The 13,843-nt window shown below is 32.0% G+C and overlaps 1 protein-coding gene across 1 annotated transcript in view; it reads left to right on the forward strand.

Moving 5' to 3' along the window:
* Nucleotides 1-995: 995 nt before the first annotated feature.
* LOC148303569 (putative aminopeptidase-2) overlaps nt 996-13,843 on the forward strand; it is a 42,352-nt gene continuing 29,504 nt past the window's right edge. Inside the window, exons 1-8 of the mRNA XM_088269755.1 lie at nt 996-1,066; nt 2,881-3,397; nt 5,013-5,177; nt 6,382-6,699; nt 7,772-7,955; nt 8,744-8,982; nt 11,196-11,385; nt 13,200-13,389. Of these exons, the coding sequence (XP_088125881.1) occupies nt 1,057-1,066; nt 2,881-3,397; nt 5,013-5,177; nt 6,382-6,699; nt 7,772-7,955; nt 8,744-8,982; nt 11,196-11,385; nt 13,200-13,389 (1,813 nt within the window). The 5' untranslated portion in view covers nt 996-1,056. The remainder of the gene's footprint in view (nt 1,067-2,880; nt 3,398-5,012; nt 5,178-6,381; nt 6,700-7,771; nt 7,956-8,743; nt 8,983-11,195; nt 11,386-13,199; nt 13,390-13,843) is intronic.

The following is a 13,843-nucleotide window of genomic DNA, read 5'->3' on the forward strand; positions in this document are numbered from 1 at the left end:
AAATCTGTGTTTGATTTAAAATTAATACATAAATTAAAATAGAGTTCTACAAATTGAACGCCTAATCAATAAATACCTTTGATTTTAGTTTGTGTTTTACGTAAAAAAAAAAATAAAACAACCGTCTGATTCAAGGTAATAAGATAAACACATAAACTATGCGTTTTATGATTTCATAAGGGTTTTTTTTATAAAAATATAGTAATAATGTGAAAAAACAACTAATGTTATGAAATGTAGTTTTTGTGCAATATATAATCCTAGTTGATTCACGCATTGCATATTTCTGACTCAATTATACCTCATTAATTTTTTAAATAATTAGCGTTTATGTACGTATTATTTATTTTTAATCAGTGAAGGGTGTCTTCTCGACGCAAAAACAGGCGCCGTGGTATAGTTGGGTGGACCTCAACTACGGAATTGAGGAAGCGGGTTTGATTCCCGCTAATTGCAAATTAATTCCAAAAAGATTTTTTCTATTGGTCTGGTTGTATGCATTTTTCATATTTTCCTTCCCAATCCTTATTATCTAACCTCTAGACAAGTCTGCAAAAGTACAGACTTTGTGGGTTTATTCATCTGAAAAATAATGAAATGTTTGTATTTATCCTGCAATTGTCACATTTTTTCATAGTTGAGTTCTCGGCATCATATATGGTAGAGTAGAGTATAAGGATTGATATTATACTGAATATTTTTTGTGATTATGTATACCTAATTATCAGTAAATTTAAGACTGCCTCAATCCGAATCAGTGCATTTTGAACCAAATTTTGAAAGTTCGAAAAATGATTCAAATTAGTTTTGGCAAAGAAGAGCACTGTTTCAACGTTGACATACTCGTATCTACAATAAATAATTAAAAACTAATAATTTTGGATTGCATGGTAAATGTAAATGATGTATTAATACGATGTTGATCAAACAGAATGATATGAGTACCTTATCTTACGCGTTAAAGTTTTATCAGTGAATCTGGAATGAAGCATCAAGTGGTGAACAAAATTAGATGCCTGATTTAGTTAGTACTAAATTGTGCTGGCAGTCTTCAACATGGGACACAGTGAGTTTTTTGTAAAACATTATGAAATATATATATATACACAAATATTTAATTTATTTTATGAAAGACAAAATTGGTCAAAAATCTGCACTTAACACCACATATTCCCTGAAAAAGTCCCATCACATATCGCTCACTCCTTTCAAGAACGTCATAAATCAAAAAACTGGATTTTTCAGGAGAACGTTTTTAAAGTATGAAAATATAACACAATGTTTTAAAAATAAATATTAAGCCACTTATTGAACATTTTACTGTGCAACAGATTTTTTAGGTAAAACCTGAAGGTTTTTTCTCCATTTGAAGAATATTTAGTTTATTTAAGAAAATAATTAAACAATACATTTTCTTAAAAATGAAAAAACAACATTTTTGCCCTGTAGCGGGTAAATATTAAGTTGAAAATATGCCTCTTTGGCTGGGATATAGTACATTTTCTGGGCATTCCGAAAACATGCACAACTGAAAATTGACGAATTTTATATATATATATATATATATATATATATATATATATATATATATATATATATATATATATATATATATATATATATATATATATATATATATATATATAAATATTTATATTATTTCCACGTCTGTACCAAAAACATGTTTCAGGTGAACAGAACACGTCGTCACTTATTATAAAAACACATTTGAAGTTGATAAATGTAGAAAATATCAGCAAGCAAAGGGTCTACAGGGTGATAATGTTTGAGAACCTATGCTTCAATAATTTATAAATTCAGTCACATCACTCTACTTTTTCACCAAGTAACTCTTTTCCGAAAGGGTTGAGTATAAACTCTGTCTACTCCTATACAAACCAATACATAATATGGCTCTACAGTATGTAAAAGAACTGTGTTTTCCAGATGATTTGGTTGATAGAAGTCTCATGCTTCGATTGGCTTTAATAATTGCTATGGGCGAAGTGATCTTACCAGCTCACAACCAGCGCACTAAATTTGCCGAGTGTGGAATGCTCTTCCACCAGTAGTTAGAAATCATAAAAATAGTTCAAGAGTGAGACGATCCTTACAAATAAAGTTAACCATTCTTTTGCTAGATCATTTCTATTTCTTTTTCCCGTATTCAAGTACAGTGAAGATGCCGCTCTATAAATTATCCAAATGTAGTATTTTAATTTATTAAAAGTGTCTCAATTTGATATGAAGCTTGTACGAGTAACGAAAAGGTTAAGCTTTTATTTTTCCTTTATTACAAAAGATATATAACTTTAAATTGCTGGCTTAAGCGATCACTTTATACACTCGTGTAACGTTCACCATTCTGCCCATTATTAAACATCCATATTGCACTAATTCTTGAAACATGTATTCATGTAATGACCTTAGAGCTTACCGCATACTGGTAAGGTTTTTGATACATTTGTGAATTACATCTTATCCGTAGGGTGAATAATCCAGTGTCCGATATAATAAATAATATTAATATTATGAGTATTATTTTAAATAATAAAAAGATTAAGAAGAGTTCTTTAAGGTGGTACGGACATGTGAAGCGAATAGATAATGAGAAGATGACTAAGAAAATAAATATGGCAAATGTGAGCCGGAGGACAGAACAAGGACGGCTATAAATGACTTGGTGCGATAAGATCAATCGGAACCTAAAATCTGGTCTGCGTAATCGGACGGCATGTATGACTAGATGTATGGATGTGAAGGAGGCGAGGAGTGTATGTCAGGACAGAAAAGTGTGGCGATCCATCCTCTCTGCCTATCCCTGCGGGGAAATGGCGTGATGGTAGTAGTAGTAGTAATTATTCCAATGCTTTTTTTCAGTAATGGTGCTGTTACGACTCTTGCTGGCATGTTTATTAATGGTCCAGGTGTATTCCGCTCTTCCCAATGTGAACCTGATGGAGCTGTCAGATGAAATTCTACCACTGGAAAGAGCTAACAATGACGACTACAGATTGCCAGAAGACTTTGAGGCCATTGACTACATCCTGACTATATCACCTCACTTCGCCACGGGCGATGCCAAACAATTTACTTTTGATGGAGCTCTCGTGATGCAGCTCAAGCCTACAAAACCAAACCTGAGAGTTATCACTCTGCACGCAAATAGCTTGACTATGGCGAAAGAAAATATTGTTATTACTGTAGTGGGTGAAACTACTCCTATAGCTATAGACTTACTAACGCCGGATGTCGATCGGGATTTCTTGAAGATAAATGTAGCAACTCCTTTAAGCATGGACAAAACGTACAAAATTGACTTTAAATATACCGGGATAATTCAAGAAGGAATGCATGGATTTTACAGAAGCTCATACACGGAGAATGGAGTCACAAAGTAATTATCATTATTTCGTATTATTTATTGCTTGGGCATTCACTTTTTGGTGAGACAAGATTAAATTAAAAGTAAAACTCTTGTATTTTTTCATATAAGTATCATATTTTAACAATTAGTTTTAGAAGCTACGGATGTTTTCATCTACGGGTTTGAATATAAACTTTATTATACAATTTATATTCGAGCTATATCCGAAACTAGTCGTTAAACTATAATACTTACGTGGTAAGAAACAAGTTTTTTAAAAATAATTTTATCTTTATTTTAGTTATTGAAATCACGAATACATTTATTGTAGTAAATTACTATAATAACTTGAGATCACGGATCTATCTTTTTAATAGATGTAAGATTTGTACCGGCATTTCATACAATAAAACAACCACCATATAGTTTCTTGAATGTTTTTCGCAGATACTTTGTGGGACATTTTATAAACTTTATAAAATTAAACAACTTTGTTTTAACCACTTTTTTATTATTAGTACACTTTAATCTACCGGTTTCGACAAGAATCTTGTCATCATCAGGGTTTATTAAATTCTTGAACATTAAAAACATTGAAATACTCATAATTATTGTAATTACATTACCTTACCAAAAACTTCCACACACTCCATAAAAGCTCTTTTTTACTGAGTGTGTGGAAGTTTTTGGTAAGGGAATGGTGAGTATTTTTATGTTTTAGAATTTAACAAGCCCTGATGATGACAAGGTTCTTGTCGAAACCGGTAGGTTAAAGTGTACTATTAATAAAAACGTGGTTAAAACAAAGTTGTTTAATTTTATAAAGTTTAAACAACCATATAGGTTTTTTATTTCATTTAATCAGTGTATGAAAGTCTAATCCGCCTCTGTAAATGGTCAGCGCGCTCGGCTACCGTTCTGGAGGTCCCGGGTTCGATTCCCAGGGGGGTCAAAAAAATATAAGTGATTTTTTCACTGTAATATTTATTCAATATTACCCTGGACTGGTACCTGAAGCGGAGGGCTGATCACCTTTCCTTCGTGTGTAAACGATCAAGATAACACTGTGTTCATATGAAGCAGTGCCCTATGCACCATTGGGGTGCGGATAAGGGTTTTTTTTATTATGAAAGTCTAAGCGTCCAAGGGCTTACAACCTGGCTTTGGTTGGCATTAGTGATCGTTTTATACACTTTGAAATTTACCATTGAATTATAACTGTAAAATTTACCATTCTACCCAATACTGAACATCTATATTGCATTGATTTTTGAAAGATGTATAAAAGCACTTTTACATGCAAATTCTTATTTCATAAATATTGAAGTTTGTACCTTCTGTGTAATGATCTCCATTCTAGCCATTATTGAACATTCGTAATTCATTATTTAAAAAAAAGATGTATGGTATTTGCACTGTTGTTGGATTCCTTTCATATGTTAGTTCTTATTTGATAGATTTGGTACCTCCAGATGAACAATTTGTATGTACTTACATACTACCTTTAATGTTGATGTATCATATGAAGGTGTGAAGGGTGAATAACCCAGTGTCTAATATAATAAATAATTATAATAAATTGTTGTTACATCGTTTTTTTAGAATTACAAGTTTTTAAATGTTATACTCTCTTATTTCGTTTCAGATGGCTCGGTACCACTCAATTCCAGCCAGTGCATGCAAGGAAGGTGTTCCCATGTCTGGATGAGCCACAATACAAAGCACACTTCACTGTTTCAATAATTCGTCCGAAATCTTTCAGCAAATCCTTGTCCAATATGCCCATCGATGAGACAAAAACAGTCGACATGTAAGATATTTTAAATACTTCGCTTTTTTAAAGCCTTATTTTTACTTTCCCAAAATCTTAGATAATAACGTGAGTTGTAAATAAAAACTTTTTGAAATTCAAGTTTTACTTAGTAAATACCACATTTCTATTGACACGTGTTTTGATGCATTCCGCATCATTTTCAAATACCGTATGTGAAGCTTATTCTAAATTTTTAAGTTGGATCCTTGAAGTAGTGGTATTTACTAAGTAAAAATTTAATTAAAAATGGAAAGATTTTACCACAAAGCGACTGCCGAATCAATTAATGAAATTATTAAAGCCTTACAGTAAAAACTTTAGTGAGGGGTTGTGGAAAAATACTTTAAACGATTTTTTCATAAATTAAATGATAAGTCAAATCTCGCTACTGAGATATTTGAAATATATACTGCGTTGCCAAACTACTCGATTAAGTCGACAAAACTTTTTTCCTTTTTTTTTCACGTGTTGTATCAGGTCCATCCAACATCAATTATCACTTGAGAGTACGTTTCCCTCTCTAAGTCAGCTATAACAGCGCTTCAACTGTTCTAGTCTCCTTCCAATCTCGTATGTTATGAATCCAGGAGATCTGCCTTCTGCCCACACCTCGTCGACCCCCTATTTTTCCTTTTATGATTGAGTGCAATAGCTCGCACTTTTCTCCCCTTAGCACATGCCCCATATAGGACTCCTTTTAAACTTTGATATCAGTCAACTGTTGCTTTTATTAATATATTTACGTTGCTGCATATTAGTCCATGGAATGCGTAACATTCAATTCTATTAAAAATTAATTTATACATTACAAATAAACATAAAAGACGTATACACTAAAAACATAAATTAAAAACATAAGCAAGAAGACTCTTGTTAAAGATGCAGAAGAATTCCGCTTCGGAATACTCCTTCAGACCCATGGAACAGATCAATATCCAGTGTGATATTGTTCAACATAGCGGAAGCTCTTTCTACAGGCACAACCATCGGCAGGTTGGTCTTAAATATAGGAATGTGAAACAATCTATGCCAACTATAGGTAACTATCGGGAACATACAGACCAATGCTCCGGATAATTTCAGGATTATCGATCATACCGCGCAACAATCGATAAAAATGCGCAATCAAATACACATTTTACTATACCACCACAAAACTTTCTAATCAATTTAATTATGTAAACATTTTTTCTTCATATAGATCCCCGACGGAAGTTAGAGAAACCTTTTTTAGAACTCCAAAGATGTCTACTTATCTTCTGGCCTTCATCGTCTCAGAATTTCAAGCCGCTGCAAAGACCGAAGCAACTGATCCAAATCAGTTCGGAGTTTGGGCACGCCCTGGCGCTAGCACAATGGGCAAATACGCTTTTGAAACTGGGCGTCAGCTAGTGAAAGTGATGGACAATTTTACAAACATTGACTACTATAAAATGGAAGGTAACATAAAGATGGATCAGGCTGGAATCCCAGACTTTTCTGCCGGAGCAATGGAGAACTGGGGACTTTTGACTTACAGGTCAGTCATTTACCTGTTACCCTTTTTTAGGAACATGGTAAATAGATTTAACATTTACTTTTTACCATGTTTTTTATGTACAAGGTTTATGGATCAATGAGTGGATTTTTGTTTCTTACGTCACAAGCAATAAAATATCACGTTACAGAACGATTTTTATGATTATAAACCAAAACACGATTTAACATGTCGCTCACTCGTTTCAACAACGTCATATTTCAAAAAACTTGATTTTTCAGGAGATCGTTTTTAAAGTTTGAAAATATAATACAATGTATTAAAAATAAATATCAAGCCACTTATCGAACTTTTTACTGTGCACCAGATATTTTTAAGTAAAACCTTTTTTTTTTCTCTATTAGAAAAATATTTAGAATATTTCAAAAAAATTATTAAATAATTCCTTTTTTTTTCAAAATGCTAAAACAACACGTTCTGCTCTTTAGCGAGTAAATAATAATTTTAAAATTTGCCGCTTTAGCTGGAATAAAGTACATTTTATGGGCATTTTGAAAACATGCTCAACTAAAAATTTACGATTTTTGATAGACGTTGTTAAAAGGAGTGAGCGATTTATCATTCAATTCCTCATTAACAATGATAACTGATGCGTAGCTTTTAGATACAATTTAATTTTTTCTTAAATATTGATTTGTCATTTACTTTGTAGAATAATACGATGATTTAAATATTAATTCATAAAACCCAACTTTTGACTTGTGAACTTGCAACTTCAAAATGCAAAAACAACGCTTTCTGTCCTGTAGCGGGTAAATATTAAGTTAAAAATATGCCTCTTTTACTGGGATATAGTGCATTTTTTTGGCAATTCCGGAAACATGCACAACTGAAATATGACGTTGTTGAAAGGAGTGAGCGATATATAATTAATCTCATGATGCTGTATATATGAGTTCACAAGAGCTATCTTTGTAGGATTGAGTAGAATTTTACTAAGCAGAGAGCATTTTATTTAGACGTATGCATCATGATTATGATAAGAATCTCAAGAGGTAGATATTTGAAAAGAGTTTTTTTTATTATTTATACATCATTTTATGTTTTTCTTTAGGGAAGCATACCTCATGTATAGCGAAACAGAATCCTCAGTCAGGTACAGGCAGCAAATCATAGCTGTTCTAGCTCATGAAATAGCTCACATGTGGTTTGGCGACCTGGTCACATGCCATTGGTGGAGCAACACATGGCTGAATGAGGGATTCGCCAGATACTTCCAGTTCAGAATACCCGATGAAGTAAGTCGCACATTCGATATACTTCTTATACAATACAATATTTAAATTTACTTACTGCACATTATGAAATAAATACAAAAACAACATTTTTTGGCATCTCATCTTAAAACTTAAAATAAAGCATTTCAATAATAAACAATCAAATATTCATTTATTATTAGAAGAAAAGTTTATTTTTTAACTTAATATTAATTATTAAGAAAAAGATTGATAAATAATAATCATAATGGGATGTAATCCAGATTTGTGAACAAGTATTTTGACACACTAAAAATGTTGTTAACAAAAAATTACCCTTGTATTATACAATTTTTTGAGTTTATTAATGTAAACACGACTACTTTCGTGGTGAAAACACAAACTGGTTTGTATTTTCACCTGTTGATGAGAAAATCCGTAGTTTCCAAAACCAATCATGTTTATGTAAACACATTTTGAGTTCGTTAATGTAAATAAATTCAAAAAGTGGCATTTTACAAAAACTTTATAAATGTCGAACATATAAGAATTTGAGTAGTGTGGTTGTCAATCATCGGTAGAAATGGTGAATGTTAAGTGTGTAAAGTGATCATTTAAACCAGTCTATGACGGTCGTAAGCCCCGTAAATGCCCAGACTTTCATATTCTTCTTCATCAATGTTAAGATGTCAAAAAATAATATGAAAAATGACTCCTATAATTGGAGATAATCCAGATTTATGAACAAATATCGTCGGACACACTTATAATGACTAAATAGTGACCGCTTAATCAATTAATGAAATTGATTTTATTTTTAACATGTTTAGATCGAACCCTTGGATTTGGCGACCCAGTTCATTCCACTGCAGCTCCATACAGCGTTTTCCGTAGACACCTCGGTTCTATCAGCCCCTCTGACCAACGAAGATGTCAACACTCCCGCTCAAATTAGCGGACATTTTGGATCCATCTCTTACAATAAGGGAGCTTCCGTTATCAAAATGATCGAACACTGGATTGGAAAAGATACTTTCCAAAAAGGAATACAGAATTATCTCGATTCAAAGTAAGATTTTTTTATAGCTTTAGTTGTATGACGTATATTTCGTTTCATGGCAGGTCTCCTTGACGTCAACTATGACTTGACAGTAATTGTCCTTATCTTGGGCAGCTCTGAACAGCTCCTCCTGATCTCCGGATAATCTCGTTTATTCCTGAGCAAGATCTGTCTTCTGCTCACATCTAATTAACCTTCTATTTTGCCTTTTATGATTGGCACAGTAGTTTTTATGTTTAGATTAATGAGAAAATCGTAAAAGTACAATTTTATAATGTCTTACCACAAAGGGAATTCCGAAATACAAATTAAAATAGGTAATTGATGTATAATTTATGAAAATAACTAACTAACTATCTCAATGCTTTCTCGCAGAAGTAAAATAATAGAACGCCACGCCACACTGATCTCTATTTCCAAACATTCTTCGCCTCTTACACATTTATGCATCTTCTCATACATATCCGCCGATTAGTCCGACTACCGACATGACCACTTTCGAATATATGGAATATTCAAACATGCCAAAATTTCTTCAGTTTTTCTTTGCTTTTACATATATCCAACTATTGTACATTCAATTTGTAAATTTGATTTGCTCTTCATTAGATTTATATACCCAATCTTCTCAACACACTTTTCTTAATTTTATCGACAATGCTTATCTCAGCCTTGCATTCATTCCTTATATCACCATTCGAACATCTATAATACATCGTTTTGTCACATCGCTTACTCCTTTCAAGAACGTCATAAATCAAAAATATTGATTTTTCAGGAGAACGTTTTTAAAGTTTAAAAATATCACACAATGTATTAACAATGATTATCAAGCCACTTATTGAACTTTTTACTATGCAACAGATCTTTTTAGGTAAAACCTGAAGGTTTTTTCTCCATTTGAAAAATATTTAGTACATTTAAAAAAAATAATTAAACAATACCTTTTATTCAAAATGCATAAACAACACTTTCTGCCCTGTAGCGTGTAAATATTAAGTTTAAAATATGCTTCTTTTGCTGGGATATAGTACATTTCCTGGGCATTCTGAAAACATGCACAACTGAAATTGACGATTTTTGATTATTGAAAGGAGTGAGCGACATGTCGTATGAGAGATTGCATTTTGAATCCATTCAGTCTACTTTCATTCTTCTTTTCCGGCTCCAAGCCTCATTTTTTTACATTGTTGGCACCAGGACTCTGTTGTGTACTGTTAGTTTAGCTTCGGATGTTAGGTTTTTATAAGTTACAACTGATTTCACTGCATATTCTGAGCTCTCACTTTCCTTTCCTCGTCTTTATCCATCTTTCCATTCCTAGAAAACATACTTCTTAAACATACGAATCTACCTATTCCAATAAATAAAACAGAATAAAAAAATAATAATTAATAAAAATAATTAATGTAAATATGGAATTACTTTTCCAAAACCATTTTATGAACTTTATATTCATAATTGTATTTGTATTATTAAGGCCTCGCGAAATTGAAAAAGGAGAAAAGGTAACAATTTTTAAGCATACTTTAATTGTTTTAAATAATTTACAACATTTTGAGTATGTCCAACTACTTGTTCATAAATCTGTGAACAAGTATTTGGACACACTCAAATTGTTGTAAATAAATTAACTGGTCAAATTATAAGCTAAAACAATAAAAATGAAAATGGTGTTGTTAGGCGTTTCTCATGTATGTGATTATAATCCAGAATTTGGACCTCAGATACTACAAAAGAGTTTCTGCTCAATAAAAAGCTTCTTTTCATCTCACCAAAAGATGTCTCTAGTGAAGTTCTAGTGATTCAAGAACAATGTTTCGAAATTGACTCATATATATAGAACTTCAAAGAATTTTAGTAGTGTGGTTGTCAATAATGGGTAGAATTGGTGAATGTTACACTGTGTAAAGTGATTACTTAAACCTGTGAAGGTCGTCAGCCCCGTAAACGCCCAGACTTCCATATTCTTCTTCATCTTTGATAAGATATCAAAAAAATATATAAAAAAACAAGAATATTACTGGTCGACAGGAATTTTAGAGTTTGAAACGGAAAAAGATAGAAATGGGTAAGAGGTGTGATTCCATCATCTGTTTTGATGATTAATTACATGAAAAATATGTAGGTATATGAGAAACGCATCAGTTCGACATAAATCAAGGGCATTTAATATAATTGAAATATTTGATTTAAAATTAATTCACAATATGTGGTTACAGGAAATACCAAATCGCTATCCCTTCGGATCTTTTTAACGCTTTACAAAATCAATCTGACGTAGATAACAGCTTGTCAGCCTACCCAGATTCCAACGTATCGACAGTGATGTCTTCGTGGACCATTCAATCTGGATATCCCGTACTCCATGTCGATATTAACTATGACGATGGAAACATGAATATCACTCAGGTAGAGTCCCACTTAATACAACATTTTTTTTGTTTTAATTTTTATTCAAAAAAAAAATTATACCCTAGTCAAGAACACTTGTCCATTGCTTATTTATTTATTTATATACGGTGCAAGAGCCGTTTTTACAATCGAATATATATTTTTTAATTTTAAAAAAAGTTAAATATTTGTGTTTTATAAACATTATAAAATTAAACAACTTTGTTTTTAACACTTTATTATTATAAGTACACTTTTTAACCTACCGGTTTCGAGAAGAACCTTGTCATCAGCAGAGTTTATTAAATTCTAAAACATTAAAATACTCAATTACATTCCCTTACCAAAAACAATAATAATTGAGTATTTTATTGTTTTTAATGTTTTAGAATTTAATAAACCCTGATGACGACAAGGTTCTTGTCGAAACCAGTAGCTTTAAAAGTGTACTAATAATATAAAAGTGGTTAAAACAAAGTTGTTAAATTTTATAAAGTTTATAAAATGTGCCACTAAGTATTTGCGAAAAACATTCAAGAAACTTGTATTTTTATTATTTACTCAAATATTTCAATGTCATACTATTTATGTGAGCTAAAGCGGTTCATTGTTAGAAAAAGGTATCAAATTGTGGTAGAGTGGATTCGAACCGAGAAACTCTGACTTAAACTCTGGCACAAATAAAATATATAACGTTATTAAAAGCGTGGCTTACGTAGGTACCACAGGTAAATACTGATTTACATAAAAAAATAAAAATAAAATCAGTCTCGTTACAAAAGGATTGTAAGTTTGTGCTCTATCCATCATTCTAAGTAGGATATAAGTTCTGCCCAAAAATTTAAGTAAAAAATAAAAAAATGTTTCCGCATCTAGACTATAAAGAAAGAATTGCCTATGTAGAACGAATTTGATTTATAAAATAAATCAACTTCAACACTTCACAAATTTCTTATTTGATGGCGTTACAATTAACTATATCTCCAAATGTATTAAATTACTACCCACATGTGAAAGGAATCCAAGACCATTGCAAAAATATAAATAACAAAAATTATTGCAAAATAAATATTCGATAATTGGCAGAATGGTGAACGTTACACATGTGATCACTTCAGCCATCCAAATGCCAGGTTATAAGCTGTGAGATGCTTAGTCATTTATCTCCTTTAATAAAAAAAAACGATGGATATTTCATCCCAAGCTGAGACGTCTAAAATATTGATATGACTGATAAAATAAATTATAATTCTCTCCTCGTCATGCATTGTTTACATTGTGTAATGCCACTTTTATAAACACGTATTCGTGACTACCGGTTTAAAAAAATATTTCATCTTCAGGTCATTAAAATAAATTTACTACGATTTGATATTTAAATAAAATAAAATTTTGAAAGAGATAAAGAAGAAAAATGAATCACAATGGGAATATTTTCAAAAGTGGACTCGAAGTTAAATTTAGTTGGTTATGTATTCGGCTGTCCAAACTCAAAACACAGTACAGGACATTTTTTGATAGTACGTTTTTTTGCATTTTTGGACTAAGTAGATTCTACTTAGTCCAGAACTGCAAAAAAACGTACTTAATAAAATGTCCCTTACTGTGTTTTAAGTTTGGACAGCCGTATTATGGGTAAGTCTTTATAGATTGCTTTACTTATTTCTAATTTTTCTAGATCATCTAAACAAAGACCACTTTTATGTACATGTAAAATTTCTATACCCGTTGATTTTTGTGTATGTGTTTTATTACCATACCACAAAGTTGTCAATGCTTTTAAAATCCCAAAAAAAATAGTTTTATTAACAGTACATATTTGTCACATTTAGGAAAGAATGGTGGTGTTCGGAGAAGATCCTTTACCAGATGTTTTGTATCATATCCCCATCACATTTGCTACAACGAATCAATCTGATTTTGAAGACACAAAACCAATTACTGTCATGAGTTCAAAATGGATTACTCTCAACAAGGGTAAGACGGGACACGAATGGGTTGTATTCAATAAAAAACAAACAGGTAAGTAAAAATACAAAAATCAAACTCATTTATCATCAAATACACAGTAAGAACTAACCATCACGCCGCTTCCCCGCAGGGGTAGGCAGAGAGAATCGAACGCCACACCACTCTGTCTTTGCAAACATTCTTTGCCTCTTCTACATTCATGCATCTCCTCATACATACCCGACGATTATTACGACTCCTGACCCGGCCGCTTTCAAGTATTTGACATACCTGATTGTGCCAAGTTTTCCTCGGTCGTCCTCTGCTTCTTTTTCCAACTACATTCGCTCCATAAATTTGTTTAACCGTTCTTTCTTCGCTCATACGCTCCACATGTCCAAACCATCTCAACACACCTTTCTTAATTTTATCGATAATGCTTATCTCAGCCTTACATTCTTTCCTTTTTTCATCATTCGAACATCTATCAAACATCGTTTTGCCACACATTCGTCTGAAAACAACT

This window comes from Brachycentrus maculatus, unplaced genomic scaffold (assembly GCF_059751285.1).
Source record: "Brachycentrus maculatus isolate JH-2025_06_01 unplaced genomic scaffold, ASM5975128v1 h1tg000362l, whole genome shotgun sequence".
Classification (NCBI taxonomy): Eukaryota; Metazoa; Arthropoda; class Insecta; order Trichoptera; family Brachycentridae; genus Brachycentrus; species Brachycentrus maculatus.